At 46.8% G+C, this 20,358-nt stretch overlaps 1 protein-coding gene across 5 annotated transcripts in view; it reads right to left on the minus strand.

The window, feature by feature from the left end:
* Window positions 1-20,358, minus strand: part of palld (palladin, cytoskeletal associated protein) — a 72,829-nt gene that overhangs the window by 12,839 nt on the left and 39,632 nt on the right. For 3 of the 5 annotated variants that reach the window (XM_077017536.1, XM_077017534.1, XM_077017537.1), the window contains 3 exons: window positions 20,091-20,358; window positions 16,003-16,038; window positions 1,246-1,893 (listed from right to left, as the gene is read on the minus strand). The exon at window positions 20,091-20,358 is cut by the window's right edge and continues 123 nt beyond it. In XM_077017536.1, the coding sequence (XP_076873651.1) occupies window positions 1,246-1,893; window positions 16,003-16,038; window positions 20,091-20,358 (952 nt within the window). Of the gene's footprint in view, window positions 1-1,245; window positions 1,894-8,639; window positions 8,842-16,002; window positions 16,039-20,090 lie in introns of those variants that run through there. The other 2 variants (XM_077017535.1, XM_077017538.1) reach the window with 2 other exon arrangements.

The raw sequence follows: 20,358 nt of genomic DNA on the forward strand, positions 1-20,358 counted from the left end.
ATGTTGTGATCCCTTGTAGTTCTTGTAGATTAAATGATTTGTGTGAGTGGTAGGCTACTTCACACATGACTCCTAGATACATGAAACCTCCGACAGCAACACAACACAGCTGGGCTACAAACCATAACTCTACATCTACTCTTATGTTCCAGATGTAGTTATAATACACAAAACACATCAGGCTGCAATTATAGTGTTAGAATGACAGGGAAGGCCTGTGTTGTACTACACTGTCACTGACCGCACAGGCCAACATGGGAGCCTTCAGAGAAAAAGAGCTCAGGAGATTAACATAGATTAACATAGATTAACATAGATTCCCGTTCAACAGCACAGGGCTGTTTGAGCCTCAGCACCCACAGGTTGCAGTACAAGTGGGCTATTGTAAGAGGCATGACGGACAGGGACGTGACGGAGAGGGACGTGACGGACAGGGACGTGACGGACAGGGACGTGACGGACAGGGACGTGACGGACAGGGACGTGACGTACAGGGACGTGACGTACAGGGACGTGACGGACAGATGCTGATCTGCTCCTCTGCCAACCACCACCAGGTGAGACACAAGTAATCGGTCACCCAATCTGAGCACAAATACTTAGCAAAGTATTTTACAGAACTACCAGAGACCCGCCTCATGTAGTTGAGACAAACACACACACACACACACACACACACACACACGACACAATCAGGCACAAAGTGTACAACCTATGATGACCTATGATAAAACATGCGAGTTGAAGTATTCAACTTTTTTTGTTCTATAATTTTGAGACATAAAAAGATGCATATTTTGATAGTGCTTTTGTTTTAACTCACAACACACACACTCAAACATTCCCTCGCGTGTCTACAAAGGTCCTCCCGTCTCTATAAACATGCCTCTTAAGAATGTAAACGTCATCTTCCACCCATGAGCCGCAGCCAAGGCTGTGTTCCAAATCACACTCTGCCCCCTATGCAGTGCTCTACTGTAGCTCATACAACACACAGAACACCCCTGTGCTCGGTGGAGGTTGAAGGTGCAGTTTCATTTGGAACACAGTATGAGGTACTGTACACCATATAAGGCAGTGCTGTGAGGTTGCTCTCACTGTAAACCAAACACAGGACACTGTCTCTATAAGTACGCCCTCAGGGTGATGTGATTAGGCCCGACAGCAAGACTGCACCAGTGTCTGGATAGTAGAAGTGGCAGAAAACAAAGAATAAAACAGAAGCAGAGGACTGTGGGTACTCACCCAATGCCGTTGCCCTTGGGCAGACCCAGGGCGTTGACTGGAGGGGCTGGGGGCGTGGCTGGCAGCACGGAAGCCAAAAACCCGGCTGGTGATTGGGGCGTGGACGTGAAGGGGGAGGCGTTTTCAGAGCAAGTGGGGCTAGTGGTGAGCGGTGGCGGGGGCGGAGGGGGCGGGGGAAAGTCCTGCGGTGGGCCAATAGGAGAAGAGACATTGCTGGTGCTGAGGAAGGGTGGGGGAGGGGGCGGGAACGAGGGCGAGCCGGGTGACTCCACGCTGCCCCCTTTAGGCAGCTGCTGGAAGGGCGGAAGGGCCACGTGGCTGAAGGGCTTGTGGGGGGCGGAGGGGGAGAGCGGGGAGGCCAGGCTGCAGCTGGAGGAGCTGGAGGACTGGCTGGTGTAGCCCCCACCCCCACCAGGGCTCTGGGCGGCGATGAACTGCTTGGGCCGGGCGTAGTTGAAGGTGCTCGTCTGCATGGTGCTGCACTCCAGTTCTTGGAAGGAGGGGGGAGGGGGGAGAGGCGGAGACGGGGGCGGGGCTTCCTGGGGCTGTTGCGGCTGGGGAGGGGGCGGGACTTCCTTCTGCCACTGAGCGGCCTCCTGCTGCTCTAGAAGGACCTGATCGTGAAGCTGCTTGAGCTGCTCCGCGTTCCTGCAAACAAACAAGAGGAACCAGGTGAGAAACGCAGATCACTGCCACTGGCCACTGCAACACACCTTCCCTGGGCTGGAACCTGCACATGCCCCTAGCAACTCCATCTCCTCTCAAACAGCCCGCCAACTCCCCAATGTCACCCCAGTGTTGCTGAACACTGTATGCTGACAGTGTGTCTTGTTCTAAACACTGTATGCTGACAGTGTGTCTTGTTCTAAACACTGTATGTTGACAGTGTGATAGTGTTCAACACTATAAGGTGATGGTGTTAGTGTTCTAAACACTGTATGTTGACAGTGTGATAGTGTACAACACTATAAGGTGATGGTGTTTGTGCTGAACCACATCAGCCTGCCTCTCACACGCAGAGCAGGTGACCTGAAAAGATTTCACAAGGTATTTAAGGTTTGTGTAGTGCGTGTTTGTGTGTATGTGAGTGTGTGTGTGTGTGTGTGCGCACTAATCAGAAGGTGCAAGTGTGGGTGGTGCATGTTTGTGCTCTGGGAGTGGAACTACTCAGGTGTGGAAGAGGTGAATGAGTGAGTGTGCATGTGTGTGTGTGCGTGAAGCAGAAACCACAGCATGGGGAATGACATCACATCAATTCTATTCCTAAGAATAAATAAATAGACATTGTGAACCACATCACAAAAGGAGAGAAGGAGGTCAAGAATGGGCCATCACCTGCCCTTAAACACACACACTCTCTCTCTTTCTTTCTTTCTCTCTTTCTCTCTCTCTCTCTCTCTCCCTCCATCTCTCTCTCTCTCTCACTTACTCTCACTCACTAGTTTGACAACTCGAAGAACTCCAGGAAGGCCAATTTAAGGTCCTTCCTCTCTGTCCAGTGTGGTGCAGGAGTGAGCCAGAAGACCTGGACCACCAGAACCTCTCGAGACAGCCGTAAATTCAACCCTACCCGGCCAAACAGACCCAGACCAGCAGGCCCTCTCAGGACAGCCGTAAATACAACCCTACCCGGCCCAACAGCCTTCAATTGGAATTCTTGTGCTTGTAGCCACGGTAACAGCAGCAGTAAAATACATTTAGGCCAAATATGCAGAATATAGTTTATGTACAGAAACAACCGGATCATGTGTTAAAGGCACTGATCCAGGATCTGTGAGCAGCGGGGGAAGGCGGTGCTGTCGCCCGGGCGGTAGGAGTCTCCCAGCACATTTTAGCTTAACTGCTTCCAGATGCAAAGGAGCTGGTCACTTTTTTTCCTCCATTATTTTCCCCAATTGGTAGGGATGTCTCTCTGAAAACGAGTCTGACAGACTCATTGAGAGAGAGGGAGACAGAGGGAGAGAGAGAGAAAGAGAAAGAAAGAAAGAGACAGCTAGCTTTGAAGTGAATATGCTTTACTCATAGAAAGACATGGACATATGACCAAATGCACACCTACTGTCGTATGGATACACACGTTGCTCTTGAGAGCATCACTGAATAATACAGTGAGATAAAGTAATAGGCGTAATAATATATTTTAAGTGGAATGCAGTGTATTTAACATCTATATTCAGAGATGCTCTCCATGCTGTTCTGAAGTCAGTGTTGGGAGTTGAGCTCATGATGGACAGCTGGATGTGGCCCTGACCCCAGATCAGGCGCTTTCTCTGCTGTCTCCCATCATGTCCAGCCCACGCGTCCCCTGAAAGCACACTTTTACAGGAAAAGTCTGGCTGGTGCACACACACGTGCGTGTACATGAGCACACACAACACAGCCGGACTTGGACCTCAGAGGCACTCAGCTTTCATTCCTTTTTTGGATGTGTTCAGAGAGCAACAGCACACATCTCTCTCTCTCACACACACACACACACACACACACACACACACACACACACACACACACACACACACACACACACACACACACACACACACACACAGTCTTTTAGTGAAATCTCCAGAGCTGCACTCACTCTTCATGGGTTAAACATGGTAGAATCTCCCTCCCTTCTCTGTGTCTCTGTGTCTCTGTGTCTCTCTCTCTCTCTCTCTCTCTCTCTCTCAGATAAAGCATGGCTCACTACCGCCTCCTCCTTCTCCTCCTCCTTCTCCTCCTCCTCCTCTCTCCCCCAAAAGTGGTAGAGCTGCATGTCTGGAATTACAAGACGCTCCTATAAATACCCTCTCCCGTGCTCCTGGCCTTTTAATAATCCTCTCCATAGTTTCCACAATCCTCAACATATCACAAAACAAAATCAAGCCGACCCACTTTCTAAATACACCAGGACTTTCTCTTTGATTTTCCGTGTCTTGAATTCCTCACGTAAAAAGCATCGTCAGGTGAAGAAGTCACCCACTCACCTTAAAAGGTGCAGAGGTTTCAGTCAGCTACTATCGTCACCGCAAAGAAAAGATCACAGCCTTCCGAGAAAACTTAAGAACTGGCTTTATTCAGGACTAGCTTTATTGTGGTGTATTTGTTATTTTCACACACACACACACACACACACACTCACACACTCACACACTCACACACACCTGGAGCAAATACCTTTAATTCTAAGCTGTTAAACCAATTTCAGCAATTGCCATTTAGAGCTCATTTAGTCCTGTCAATCTCTCTTTCTCTCACTGTGTGTGTGTATGTGTGTGTGTGTGTGTGTGCCCAGCCTCCTGCTTCCTCTCCCCAACACATCTTCAGCTGGTGAATCCTCTCGAGGTGACATTCCATTAAGGTCTCACCTTTAAAGTGCTCCGTCTTTAACCAGAGTCTTTAATAGCTGTGCTGAATCATTCTACCAATGGAGAGCCAAATCCCTGGCTGTATGACCTGAAACAGTGTGTGTGTGTGTGTGTGTGTGTGTGTGTGTGTGTGTGTGTGTGTGTGTGTTGCTTTACCCTCGATCGCACAGTGTGTTCGGACAGTGACAGTACAGGAAATAGCTGCTGGAGGACAGGAAGTTGTTAAGTGTAAACAGCTGATGATTACACAAATCATTCTGTAAACAGAAACAGGGGGCTAATCTAACATGTGTGTGTGTTGGAAATGATTCAGATGGAATAGGGTACAGTGAAACAGGTGCTTCTCAAAGATAGGTACAGAGAGAGAGAGAGAAAGGGGGAGAATGAAGAGAAAGAGAAAAAGCAAAAATCTCCATTAAAAATAGGCCCTACCAAACAAGGCCCTAACAGACAAGGACTTACTCCCCAACAAGGCTCTTAACAAACAACGAGACTCTCCAACGAGTCCCTAACAAACGAGTCCCTAACAGACATGGCCTTACTCTCCAACGAGTCCCTAAAAGACATGGCCTTACTCCCCAACGAGGCCCTAACAGACAGGGCCTTACTCCCCAACGAGGCCCTAACAGACAGGGCCTTACTCTCCAACAAGTCCCTAACAGACATGGCCTTACTCCCCAACGAGGCCCTAACAGACAGGGCCTTACTCTCCAACGAGTCCCTAACAAACGAGTCCCTAACAGACATGGGCTTACTCCCCAACGAGGCCCTAACAGACATGGCCTTACTCCCCAACGAGGCCCTAACAGACATGGCCTTACTCCCCAAAGAGGCCCTAACAGACATGGCCTTACTCCCCAACGAGGCTCTAACAGACAGGGCCTTACTACCCAATGAGTCCCTAAAAAACAAGTCCCTACGAGGCCCTTCAAACAGCTTATTAACGCTTAGCAACAAAGACACACAACGGATATTACAACATGTTGAGCCAAAACATTAATCAAACTGTGTACCAAGGCTGAAACACCAATGTGTGTGTCAATGTGCTGCTACAGTCCGTTGAAATATAAAAGGCTGATGCACATGTTCACATCTGGTTTACACTCCTCACATCCTGAAGCCCAGCCACACCCACCATTACATCATAGTTGCATCACTGAGACATCACCTCCCCCCTGGTGCCACCAATGAGCACGCTTGTGTGATTGTGTTCATAATCCATGTCTCAAATGGCACATTAATGTTGCAGCTCAGACTCTGAGCTCCCAGGACAGACCTGCACACACTACCTGGGGTCCTTATCTGGGACTGGGCCCTGAACCAGACTCCTATCAGATCACTAGACAGCCCAAACAATGACCATCCTGTCACCAAACTGCATCGAGACACACTTAAAACCCTGTCTACCTGGTCAGCACACTTCCCATGGATCAAGTTAGATTGTGCTTGTGATAAGCTTGTGAGGTACTATCAGCTTTAGATGGAGATATTAATTTCAATGAGATCCATTTCTTTCTACCGTACTGGATTGTGAAGTCATAGCTGAGGTACTCGTATGGAGAGAGGTCAGGGTTGAACACACAGTTAGTGCGTGTGGTCTCAACCTCCACTGACTCAGTTTCTCCAGACAGCTCAGTGTGATTTGAGGGAATCATTTCAGGACTTCAGACATTCTCTCCCCAGACGCTTTCTGACGCCACCATGTTTTCCTGCACATCTAAAAGCCTAAAATTAGACAACTGAGTATACAGTAAAATGCTAAAGTTGACCTACTTAAAAGGTTCTCCACACTCCAAAAGAAAAAAACCCCAAAATAAACACTCTTGATTGGCTGGGCCTGCTGAAACACCACATCTCGGATTATTTGATGTTTCCACATTTGTATCCCACTGTGTCGTTGCTTTAGAACTCCGTGGCACTGTCGGGATGACATGAGTGACATCATCTAGCCATGGTGACTTTCTGAACTGTGACCCTGAGTCAGCTTGTTCAGGTTATCATTTCAAAACATTTTGCTGAAGGTCCCTTACAGCTTTCCGTCCATTGGATTGAGATGATGAGTCAGTGCCTCTTCTACAGGCCCGCGGTTCGGCCCGCGGTTCGGCCCGTGGACTGCTAATCGGACACATAGGCTACTTATTGAAAGTTCCTCAACCTCTTTTTAGTTCTTGGACTTTACATGTGTGCCTGGAAGACACTGTGCAACATTTGCACCCCACCCACAGTTCTGAGACTACAATATAAGTCAAGTTCCAGAATGCTTTCACAAGCCTGTTGACTCACACTGGCCTCATCACATTCACACACACACACACACACACACACACACACACACACACACACACACACACACACACACACACACACACACACACACACATACATATATGAGTGAAAAAACTATAATCTTCATCCAATCCTCCTATTATATTGAAACGTAATAGCAATACTGTCACTCATAATGAGAGCAGCCCAGATACACACACACACACACACACACACACACACACACACACACACACACACACACACCAGCAAACATATCCCAACCACGTCCTGTGGCATTAGCTCAGGAGGTTCGGGCTGTCTGACCCACATCTGATCTGGGCTCCAGGCTCCTGCCCAAGCCAAACGCCTGGCCCTCCCAGAGCTGGCCCTCAGCTCAGCTCCCTGCCCGGGAAACGCAGGAACACTCCAGCTTTCCATGAAGATGTCAGCACAAAAAATTAAACGGCCATTTTCTCTCTCTCTCTCTCTCTCTCTCTCTCTCTCTCTCCCCATCTCTCTGTCTGTCTCTCTGATTCCAGCTCCAACATTCTCCTTCTCTCTGTATTCCTCCAGTGTCTGGGCCCCTCTCAGCGTCTCCATTCTGGTCTGGGCTTTATGTTCCCTTTCTTGCTCCTCTCTCCCTCATTCCTGCCCCCCTCCGCCCCACCTCAGGGAGTCTGAGCACACTCTTTGGCCCCCTCCAGTGTGTGTATGTGTGTGTGTGTGTGGGGGGGGGGTTCCTCCTCCTCGTGTGGTTCTGTCGCACGCACGCACGCACGCAGGCCTCCGTCTGCACTCCCTTCACCTTTCTCTTATCCCATCCACTCCTCCCTCCCTGTCCCTTACCTCACACACTCTTTCTCTCACTCATGGTCCCCCTCACCCTTTCCTCTCTCTCTCTTTCTCCGTCTCTCTCATTTTAATTGCTTACACACCGCATAAAATAGATCCAGACTGCTTTCTTTTCACCCTGTTCTTAAAGGCTATGGAAAGAGGCTGGCACACCATGGCTTCATGTCCACTCTCTCACTCCCTCTCTCTTCCTTTCACTCTTGCTCTCTCTCTCATTCACTGTCCCATTCTCCCTCTCTCTTTATCTCTCCCTTACACTCTCTCTCATTCTCTCTGCTGGTAATCTCATTTGATGGCGATGTCTTCCAAGCCGTTACAGAGAGGAATGTCTTCAGCTCACATTCCTACAATCCAGACATTCGTGGTGGAGAGGAGAGAAATCAACCTGAACATTGCTAAATGTATCCAGTGAGAAAGACAAAAGTTAGCCACCACTGCCACTAACCAATTAACACTTTAAAACTGACCCCAAAGCAGTTAATACTTGCATAAAAAACTGGCATTAAAGCAGTTGATAAAGCACTAAAGACTTCTATATCGAACACCACTAACCAAACCATCAATTACAGATCTCCGCCACTGACAACCAGGACACAGACAGGCAGTGACTACTGGACTCTTCTACAGTCGAGTTCTACAGCAACCACAAAGCGACTATATATACTGAACGCAGTGACAGACACGTCCCGTAAAAACCGGCATATTTGTTGCGCTTCCCAGGACTATTTCTCTTAAACACGACTTTCTTTGCTGCAGCTGTGTGAACTAGTGTCGGCATCACTCCAACATACAGTTACTCCAGGATAAACAAAACATAAGACTGTCAAAATATCTGTCCTCCTCGTACTGTTCCTGAGCTTCGTTCTGAAATGCAAAACTCTGGGTTAAAAAAATGTTTATCAGCAAAAAAAAAAAAGTTTGTACCTTCACTTTTCTTGTTTCCCTTAAACTCCTCGAGGCATGTAGTTAGTTCCTTAGCGATAATAGAGCGCCGTCTGCGGATGCGTACCACAGCGTTTCTGAGTGTGTTGGACAAAGCGCCGGCTCGCCAGGTATTTACACGAGAGCGCTGCGAAAGCAGGGGCATTCGCTGAGTGACGGAGTCTCGCGCTCCCTCGGGCTACTCCGCGTGAGTCAGTCCATTACTGTCTGGCTTTGCGTTCGTCACAATAAAAGACCGCCGGCACTTAAAAATCGTCTTTTCATAATAAAAGTTCAATTGCGCTCTCTCCTTGTTTTCTCTATCTCTCTCTCTTTCTGTCAGAAAAAGCTCAATAAAAATAGACTCTTTGCTCATTGTAATAAAATGTCGATAGCTTTTGTTGTGATTTGAATAGCAAGGGCTATATGTCTTCCACTTAGTGACCCTAGTATAACCCCTAAATACACTCACAGCTAAATGTTTATTATGCCCTAAAGTATTATTTAGTTAGTTTAGTGTGTTATTGTTTCGTTTTAGTATACTCTACATATAAATGTAACATTTTAAAAGCAATCCAAGGTTCTGAAATTATACTCTTCTCTTTCTCACAATCAAATAAATCCAGTTCATGTGCTATATCTGAGGTTCCCTCTCCATCTTTACCCACACACAATATAACATCACAAATACCAACCAGAAACTCAGAGCGAGAAACTCGAGAAAATGACAAAAGCTTTGAAGTTTCTATAGTGAGTGAGTGAGTGAGTGAGTGTGTGAGTGAGTGTGTGAGTAAGTGAGTGAGTGAGTGAGTGAGTGAGTGAGTGATATATTTCCCTCTTGTCTTTCAGATTTGGGACTGACAGGAGCATTGGTGAGTTATCATGTCTGGTTGCACAATGGCTATTTTATGGAGCATCTCTGAATTCTTTCATAGTCCTCTCACTCCATGTGCATGTGTGGTTGTGTGTGTGTGCGCATGTGTGTGTATGGATGTGTCACCCCTAACAGACTATGAAGAAGAGGTGCAACTGCCGGCAGGATAAGAGTCAGTGCCGTGTCATTACAGTCAGACAGCATCAGGCAGAGAGCCCTAGTGTCTGTCTGTGTCAATCACATGAGCACCGTGAACCCATCCTGACTTACAGAGGCTTAAAGAGGAAAGGACGCTAGGAATGTGTTCAGCAGATCATGCTGATGCATTACATCTTCTCTGGACTTTTTGTTCTGAATGAGTCACGACTGTTCTGGATTTAATGCTTTGTGTGTGTGTGTGTGTGTGTGTGTGTGTGGAGTGGGGAATAGCTGAAAAGTCAGGTAGCTAACACTACATCAAAGAGAAGCTACAAAGTCTTAAAGACATGCACGCTCTGGCAGACATGCACGCTACAGTCCTTCTCTGAAAACAATTCCTTAACCTGCCAAATGGCTTCATGGCATCGCTGATTGACTTCATCGGGAAACAATGTCATTCTCTGAGTTGCGTGTGTATGACTTCCTTGTGTGTGTGTGTTGCCCCATTCTGACATACCATGTGTCTCACTCCCCAGAACAAGGTCCTTAGACTCTCAGACGGAGGATCAGTTATGTTGGTGTAATACCATCTTGCCAGCACCATGTACTCCACCCTCTGCCGGCTTAATTACATGTTACTGAAATCTCATTTCTCTCTCTCACTCTTTCTCTCTCTCTCACTTCCATTATGTGACCATGTATTATGCATTTCATTCACGTCTCTCTCTCTCACACTCACACTCTCCTCTCTCCCCCCTTGTCTCTCTCCCGTTTCTCCCTCCCCCCCCCCTCTCTCTCCCCCTTCTCTCACTCTTTCTCTCTCTCACTCACTTTTCTAGCTCAGTTTCTCATTGAGGTTCAGTTCAGCTTCTTGTTTTATTCACTTTACTGGAATAACCACAGTGGAATACAGTACTGCCAAAATCTTTTCAAGCTTTTTAATGGGATTTTTTTTGTCACTAAAGCCTTGTTCAGAATTTCCATATTTGGAGACCTGCCCTGTTCCTTGCAGGTCACTCAAAGTCATCCAACCAATAAGCATATGGCCACCAGCTCACCAGCCAATCCTCTGCTACCCTCTCTCCTTTTAAGGTGTATACACCCTTTGGGCATTAGGTACTGCTCACTCTCTGTGTTTCAGTCTATTTCACATTCCCCTAGTTCAGTGCTTATGTACTTCAAAGGACGTTGATTAATCACTAATCACTAATGCATGCATATGTATATATTTTCTATGACAGGGTTCTAGCCTACTGATATCTGTAGACTCTGACCTAATGGACTAGTATGAGGGTTTCTTCCATGGAGACAGTAAGGCAGGTTTGTAAGTCGCCTTGCAGCGTCTATTAAATGCTGTGAATGTAAATATTTGGCCCATTCCTCCTTCCTTAGTCTCTCCATCCCCTCCTCACTGTTCCCTTTCTCCATTTCCTTCTGTACACTTGATTTGTCCCTAGTTCTCAGTCCTATAAACAACTCAAGCCAGTGTTGTTCAGAACACAGTCTATTGCATAACCCATGTAAACAGTGTTATCTTCTAGCAGGCTATGTGATATGCAATATGTAGATTAGCATTACACATTCATGTCATCAACATTTGCAAAACATCAACGTTCTTGCCAGACTAAAATGCCACATAAAATGGCTTCAGGTCTGTTTCAGGTGTGACCACCTGAAAACAACGCTACTCTGCCCGTTCCCTCTGTTCTCCACCTGTTCCGCCTGTTCCCCCTCTGTTCTCCACCTGTTCAGCCTCTGTTCTCTGCCTGTTCCCTCTGTTCTTCACCTGTTCCGCCTGTTCTCCGCCTGTTCCCTCTGTTCTTTGCCTGTTCCCCCTCTGTTCTCTGCCTGTTCCACCTCTGTTCTCTGCCTGTTCCTTGTTCTTCACCTGTTCCCCCTCTGTTCTCTGCCTGTTCCCTCTGTTGTCCCTCTGTTCTCTGCCTGTTCCGCCTCTGTTCTCCGCCTGTTCCGCATCTGTTCTCTGCCTGTTCCTTGTTCTTCACCTGTTCCCCCTCTGTTCTCTGCCTGATTCCCCTCTGTTCTCATCCTGTTCTCCCCTGGGTTCTCCGCCTGTTCACCCTCTGTTCTCCGCCTGTTCACCCCCTGTTCTCCGCCTGTTCCCCCTCTGTTCTCCGCCTGTTCCCCCCTGTTCTCCGCCTGTTTCCTCTGTTCTCCGCCTGTTCCCCCTCTGTTCTCCGCCTGTTTCCTGTTCTCCGCCTGTTCCCCCTCTGTTCTTCGCCTGATTCCCCTCAGTACTCCGCCTGTTCCCTCAGCACACTGCCCTCTCTCATCTCACTTCATACCTAAGCTTCAACCACACGCAACGCCTCTACAAAAAAGTGATTGTTAATACACCAATTACCACTTTACAAGCTACACCTCATAAAGAACAGCCCCACTGCTGAGGCGAACAGCACTGAGTCACATGGGGGATGTGACCACAGCACCCCATATCTACCACAACCCCACAGCTTCCATGCTGTTAACCAATCAACACTGACTTACACGCTATACAGACCAATAACGATGCAGCGGTTAGTGATGTCACCGTTCGCCTAGCAAAGCTCCAGTAACATCTCTCTGCTGCATCAGCTGAAGCTCACGGGGTAGTCCAACCGTGCGGCCTTGCCAACAAGACAACGGACACTGTGGGAAATCGAGAAAGTGGTGGTTCCACCAAACCAGAGTGAACCTTTCAAACCTTTCATTGTGCAACAGTTGACAGTCTCACTTTAGCTGTCTGTCATGCAGTCTCTCTCTCTCTCTCTCTTTCTCTCTCTTTCTTTGTATTTCTTTAGCACCTGTTAAAAGTATACCCTCTAATGCAGACAAAAGATCTTCTTGTGTTCCTTGATGGTACCTTTTGTACCATTAATAAAATAAAAACAAAGACTCATTGCAAAATGCACAGATTTTGAGTGAAAGAGTTTGTGTGTGTGTGTGTGTGTGTGTGTGTGTGTGTGTGTGTGTGTGTGTGTGTGTGTGTGTGTGTGTGTGGGAAGGGATGCTTGGTGCCTGGCCATTACCTCAATTTTTGCCCTGGGCTTGTAGTGCACTGGTACATTGGGCTGAACCCTGACCTCTGACCTAAGGGAATAAATGCTTGTACCCTGCATGTACCATTGCCTTGACAGGATGCAGCACCTTTCACTTCAAAATCTGACCTCTGACCCTTTATATTACGTCAAAGCTGTACAACACACCCTCTATTTCCATGATCAGACAAAAACAAAGCTGGAATAAAGAACAGAAGTGATTCACAGCCATAACACTGACCACTTATCAGCTGGAGGTAGCCGACATTCTTCCATAAGTTTATCTTCTTTATCGGGTTATACTTCATTTTCCATTCACATACAATTTGAAAACGCCAGTGTTTCACCATTTTGAACTTTAGCTGGAAAACAAGACTTTTCCAACACACAAACTCCAGTGAGGGCCGGCCGTTCGGTTCACCCTGACACACACTGTGAGGGCCGGCCGTTCGGTTCACCCTGACACACACTGTGAGGGCCGGCCATTCGGTTCACTCTGACACACACTGTGAGGGCCGGCCGTTCGGTTCACTCTGACACACACTGTGAGGGCCGGCCGTTCGGTTCACCCTGACACACACTGTGAGGGCCGGCCGTTCGGTTCACTCTGATTGAAACATGGATTAGAGCATTAACCATGAGGAATGTAACTGCCACTTTTTCTGAGATGAATTTCAATCACGCCTTCCAGCTGCCTATGAAAACCCCTCATCAGAGCAGCCCATAATCAAGCTCACAATGGTACCATTTAAACCCTGTGCAGCTGTAATTATTTTCTCTGCTTTTTTAGGTTGGATTTGGCTTACAGAAATTCCACTGAGACTGTCAGCCACCTAAATGAATGTAGATGACAAGGACCCCAACTCTGGGTTTGCATACAGAGTGTGTCTGCAACACACATATCTACATACATACATCCTTACCACACACACATACCTACATACATACAGACACCTACTTATATACACACACACATTCACACACACACACACACACACACACACACACACACACACACACACACACACACACACACACACACATGTTATAGTCAGATTCTTATTCAAAGGGGCCCTGTGAAATGTCTTAGAAGGATAGCATACACATTAATCATCCGAGAAAGCAGATATCAGACACCATCCACTGCTTACACTTCATCCATCTCACACACACACACATACACACACACACACACACCCACACCCACACACACACACCACACACACACACACACACACGATTAAACAAATGAAAGAGCATATATAGCCTGAAGTCATACATCTGTGAACAGACACTCAATTTCTCTAACACACACACACACATTCACTTTACAAGCTCCAGGTGTTATCAGTGGTATGTTTCACACTCTGTGGGGCATATTCCTGTAAAATCCAATGTTTTTTCACCTTGCTCATAAATCAATGATTCACACACACACACACACACACACACACACACACACACACACACACACACACACACACACACACACACACACACACACACACACTATAAACAGTTTAGGATTGTATAATAATAATAAAATCTTTAAATGGATTTATGATGTTGTGCTACTTACTGATTCAACACATTTACCCATCTCAGTTTTCCTCTAACTCACTAACTCAAAGTTAATAATATCAAAGTCATTAGACAGACAGTTTAGAAGTAAACCCAACTCTAGTAGGCTACTCAAAATCTACTATAACGCAAGTCGTATTCCTGTGAAAACTGCATGTCTGCATGCCCCCCCCCCCACACACACACACACACACACAAACGCCCTTCTTCCTGTGCTGAAGGACGCTGGCTTGCGGTTATCACCCACTGGCGATCCTGCCGTCACCTTTCTCCCTGCCAAATCCCGCAAGCGTTTCCTGTGGGCCTTCACCGGGTGAGCGGCGTGAGATCAGGATCACGTCTGACTGGACCCAGCAGGAGAGGCGTGCCTGCTCCCCAGTAACTCACCAGCCTCACGGTCCGCGAGGCAAGCCTTGGCCTTTCTGTTCCAATTCCCATAGCCAACGACCATTTTATGTGGGTCTGAGTGTTAAAGGGAGATTAATGTGTCTACCGACGGATGACGGCATCAGCAGGCACACTCCACATCGATGAAGCTACTGTGCTTTTCCTTCATTCAGGACTCGCAAGAAGAAAGCATGCTTTAACCACGACAAAGCTTCCTCTCATGGGTAGACCTACACTTAAAACACACATCACACACTCATCGTACATTGGGTCGACCCATCCATCCCTTCACTGAGTAAAGGAGCCAGAGGGTTAAAGCAGACTTAAGAAGGGACATGCACACAAACACACCATGCTGTTTCAGATCAACTGCCTGCCGCAGCCACCGTGCTCGGTTCAGGTTCCGCGTGCGAGCGGGTTGCGTGCGGAGCATCAAAGCGGTCCCGTAAATGACCCAAACAGGAGACGCCGGCCACTTTGTTTAAACGGGTTTACAGGGTACACCGGCAAAAAACGCCGCACTCATACTTTCCGTTCGTCCTCGGACGGATGCGCGCAATCCGACTAACGACTTAATCGCAAAAAGTCAACGAACGAAAAGTCGTAACGCTCGAACGAGCCAAGATCAAAGAGCTGGAGCCGTTTATAAAAGCCCACAGCAGCAGCAGGTAGCGGACGTCGGCGTCCTTCGGCAGACGTGCCTCTGCACACGTGAGATTAAGGTCACATTCCAGACAATATCCAGGGTGAAATAGTGAAAAATGTGAAAAAAAAGTGGAATTTGGAAAGTGAGTTTGCATGACAGAGGTTAACGTTTAAGTGGGGTTGTCATCGCCAGGGGCGACACCAATATGAAGTTATGCAGGAGGACGCGGAGCGCCGAAAAGCTCCTGCACAGCGCGCAGAAATGAGTCCGTAGTGATTATGTCATTATGAGTCCGTAGTGATTATGTCATTATGAGATTCCTGTTTTTACAGTGTAATTGCAAGGCAGGGAGTGGGAGAGGGGAAGATTAGTTGGCTAGGGTCAGACTGAGGTGCGTTTTCTTTGTTTGTTTTTTCTTTTTGAGGTGGGGGAGTTGCTGATCCACTTTTTTGTGGTAGGACGTCCCGTCGTGGATGGCAGCCCAGTAGTGACATTATTGTGGCAATCTTTATGGAGCAATCGGGCTTTTGCATTTTAACAGCCACCCTGGCATTTGCAGTAGCGCGAGCCAAACAGCAAGCCATTCTAACCTGGCTCCAGGGAACAACGAGCCTCTCACACATGCCCAACACACACACACACACACACACACACACATATACACACACACACACACAGGACGAGCTGAAGGCCTGTTCGCATTACCTTTCATTTACATGGTCCTTGGCTATATCATTCAATCTGGAAGCACAGAGATTGGGGGGGGAGATTGGGGGGAAGTCACATGACAGGAGCTGAAAGGTTCAGACAGGTGACAGATAAACTCCTGCACTTTGTATGCTCTCCAGGACAAACAACATTCATGCTACATCAGCAAGATAAAGTTCGAGCATGAAACTAGGCAAAGATAATCTCACACACCTGCGCACGCACACACACACACACACACACACACACACACACACACACACACACACACACACACACACACACACAGTCATATTTCCTGTCAAAGCTCCCCAACCACAGTGAGAAAGTAAATTCACCTGAAACGGTATACACTGGCTATGAACCAGAAAGACAAAGGACCCCTTAGACCCTTTTCAGAACACACACAAAACCCATACAAATTCAATATCTCCGTTCTATCATTCTCATGCCTCACACACACACACACACACACACACACACACACACACACACACACACACACACACACACCCATAATTCATCTTAATACACAGTACATTGCAACATAGTCCAAAGGCAGATTCAATTCAGCTGTCACAGGAGCACAATACCAATTCCTTCTCGTTGTTTGCTTTAGCCTCTATTTTTTATACCTGCTCTTTTGTATGCAGAGACCAGCTGGGAGACATCTCCATTGTGGAGCATTTAAACAGGATGATAAATATGGGAAGCTGAGGTCTGTTTTGTTGAAGAGCTGTAATGGAGAACTAGACCACGAAGGCTGCACCTCCAGAATTGGAGCTGTAGGGACCCCCGGACTGACGCTCTGGGCATTCACACACTTTAACACCAGAAGCTACAGCAGATCATTCAGTGGAGCTCCAAGCAGTATGAGGAGTCGGTTCAGTTAGTAAGCTACGGCAAGACAAACACCTACTGCTGTAGTTCCTGGAGATGTGCAACAACCTGAAGCCCTTGAAACCAGGAGATCAGTCAATAAACAGAAGAGACTCTTCTGTACATAAGAACACCTGAACAAGCCACAGATCACACCTGTAACAGAGTCTGTTGCCAGGGCCTTACCTGGGTTACTTAATAACTTGCGCATACATTACGCTCGGGTGAAAGTGAAGTCTGAACTTGGGGTTTACCATTTGAACAAAAGGTGATGTTGTGTTGTTTTTCAAATCACTGGGTGATTATTTTTTCTTCCAGCACATCATATGTCGAATTTACATTTAGATTTTAAAAAGTCTTTCTGTTTAACACTTCCTATGAGGCCTGCATTTATAAGCCATTATAAATGTGATTATAACTGTTTGAAACTTCATAATGATGCTTTGTAAGCATATTTATAGCCTCCAATAATGCCTCATAATGAACTTATAATGAACCGTAGTGAATTATTTTGTAACTTATATAGATATATTAACTCAAGTGTCACTATTCATTATAATGCCGGTAACACTTTCCACGAAGCCTGCATTTATAAGCCATTGTAAATGTGATAATAACTGTAACATTATTATGAAGTTACAAACACATTTATAAGCAGTTATAATCACGTTTATAATGGCTTATAAATGCAAGCTTAATAGAAAATGTTACCGTCTTTCTTTCTGATTATCCAGTTTTAATCTGCTCTCTCACACATACATGCTAAAACATGCAACAGGCAGAGTAAATGAAGGTCAGTTGTGCCTGAGGTGAAGCCCTAAAGCCGGGGTGAACCAGCACCACCCCCACACCCCACACCCACACCCACACCCCACACCCCACAACCACCCCCGACTGAGAGGGAGCTGCTCTGAGTCTGGGGAGGGGAGGCCAGTCTTGTTAAACCAGCCCACGAGCAGGAACCAGGGACACGGCCTTCTACATAGCAGAGCTGGGCACACGCCTCACAGCTCATGCAGGCCAGGACCTTTGGGCTGTAATTCATGTTCTGAATTGCCTCATTGTAAAAGACACATTTGATACAGTGGCAAATTGGCAAGTGATACAGGGCAGGAAGGAACTGTTACACAGCTGTTCACAGACATCCACCCACACACACACACACACACACACACACACACACACACACACACACACACACACACACACACACGCCCTATCTCTCTGTTCTCCAGCTATCTCTGGCATGCCACCACTGATATCACCCTGCCAGGTCCATAAAATGTTTTTACTGCTTGGTTCCCCCTTTGTGCCTATTAGCAGCTCACCGCAGTACACAGAGCACTTTAATCATCTCCATTTCAGTTACAGCAGGGGTTCTTCACCTCAGCTCCATGACACCTGCAGTAATACTTCCTGCTTCCTGCTACAAACTGACACCTAACCACATGATGGTGGATACATCTAACCCCATGATGATGGATACATCTAACCCCATGATGATGGATACATCTAACCCCATGATGGTGGATACATCTAAATCCATGATGGTGGATACATCTAACCCCATGATGATGGATACATCTAAATCCATGATGATGGATACATCTAACCCCATGATGGTGGATACATCTAAATCCATGATGGTGGATACATCTAACCCCATGATGATGGATACATCTAAATCCATGATGGTGGATACATCTAACCCCATGATGATGGATACATCTAAATCCATGATGGTAGATACATCTAACCCCATGATGGTGGATACATCTAACACTATGATGGTGGATACATCTAAATCCATGATGGTGGATACATCTAACCCCATGATGGTGGATACATCTAACACTATGATGGTGGATACATCTAACCCCATGATGGTGGATACATCTAAATCCATGATGGTGGATACATCTAACCCCATGATGATGGATACATCTAAATCCATGATGGTGGATACATCTAACCCCATGATGATGGATACATCTAACCCCATGATGATGGATACATCTAACCCCATGATGGTGGATACATCTAAATCCATGATGGTGGATACATCTAACCCCATGATGATGGATACATCTAAATCCATGATGGTGGATACATCTAACCCCATGATGATGGATACATCTAAATCCATGATGGTAGATACATCTAACCCCATGATGGTGGATACATCTAACACTATGATGGTGGATACATCTAAATCCATGATGGTGGATACATCTAACCCCATGATGGTGGATACATCTAACACTATGATGGTGGATACATCTAACCCCATGATGATGGATACATCTAAATCCATGATGGTGGATACATCTAACCCCATGATGATGGATACATCTAAATCCATGATGGTGGATACATCTAACCCCATGATGGTGGATACATCTAACACTATGATGGTGGGTACACCTAACACTATGATGGTGGGTACATCTAACATTATGAGGGTGGATACACCTAACACTATGATGGTGGGTACATCTAACATTATGAGGGTGGATACACCTAACACTATGATGGTGGGTACATCTAACATTATGAGGGTGGATACACCTAACACTATGATGGTGGATACACCTAACACTATGATGGTGGGTACATCTAACATTATGAGGGTGGATACATCTAACACTATGATGGTGGGTACATCTAACATTATGAGGGTGGATACACCTAACACTATGAGGGTGGATACACCTAACACTATGAGGGTGGATACATCTAACACTATGAGGGTGGATACACCTAACACTATGAGGGTGGATACATCTAACACTATGAGGGTGGATACACCTAACACTATGAGGGTAGATACACCTAACACTATGATGGTGGATACACCTAACACTATGATGGTGGATACATCTATCACTATGATGGTGGATACATCTAACACTATGATGTTGGATACACCTAACACTATGAGGCTGGATACACCTAACACTATGAGGGTGGATACACCTAACACTATGATGGTGGATACATCTAACACTATGATGGTGGATACACCTAACACTGTGATACACCTAAGCTCTGTGAGCTTAACACAGAGTAGCCTGGCTGTGGTGGGTTAGGAGATGCCGTGCGAGCTGTTGAGAGTGACCTCACACACATGAAGCTCATGATGCTTTTGTGGAGGTGAGTGAAGCTAGTGAAGCTGACAGCACACAGGCAGAAGGAGTCTTACTCACAGCTTGGGTTTGGGCTTGGTGGGTATAGGGGGGCTCTCTTTAGCCGGAGATGGTGATGGAGGTGGTGCAGCTTCCCCAGTAGGAGGCGCTGTCTCCTTTACGGTGAGCGTGGGCGGAGGTACGTCTTTGGACGGCCTCCTGGGTGTGTGGCTACTGGGAAGGGTTCCGTTAGGTTGGGTTTCGGTATCCGTGGTGATGTGGACGGGTGTTGCCGTGACGCTGGGCCAGATGTCCAGCTCGTTGATCTGGAAAGCCTCGGCGCTGGGTG

Source organism: Brachyhypopomus gauderio, chromosome 9 (genome assembly GCF_052324685.1).
Source record: "Brachyhypopomus gauderio isolate BG-103 chromosome 9, BGAUD_0.2, whole genome shotgun sequence".
NCBI lineage: Eukaryota > Metazoa > Chordata > Actinopteri > Gymnotiformes > Hypopomidae > Brachyhypopomus > Brachyhypopomus gauderio.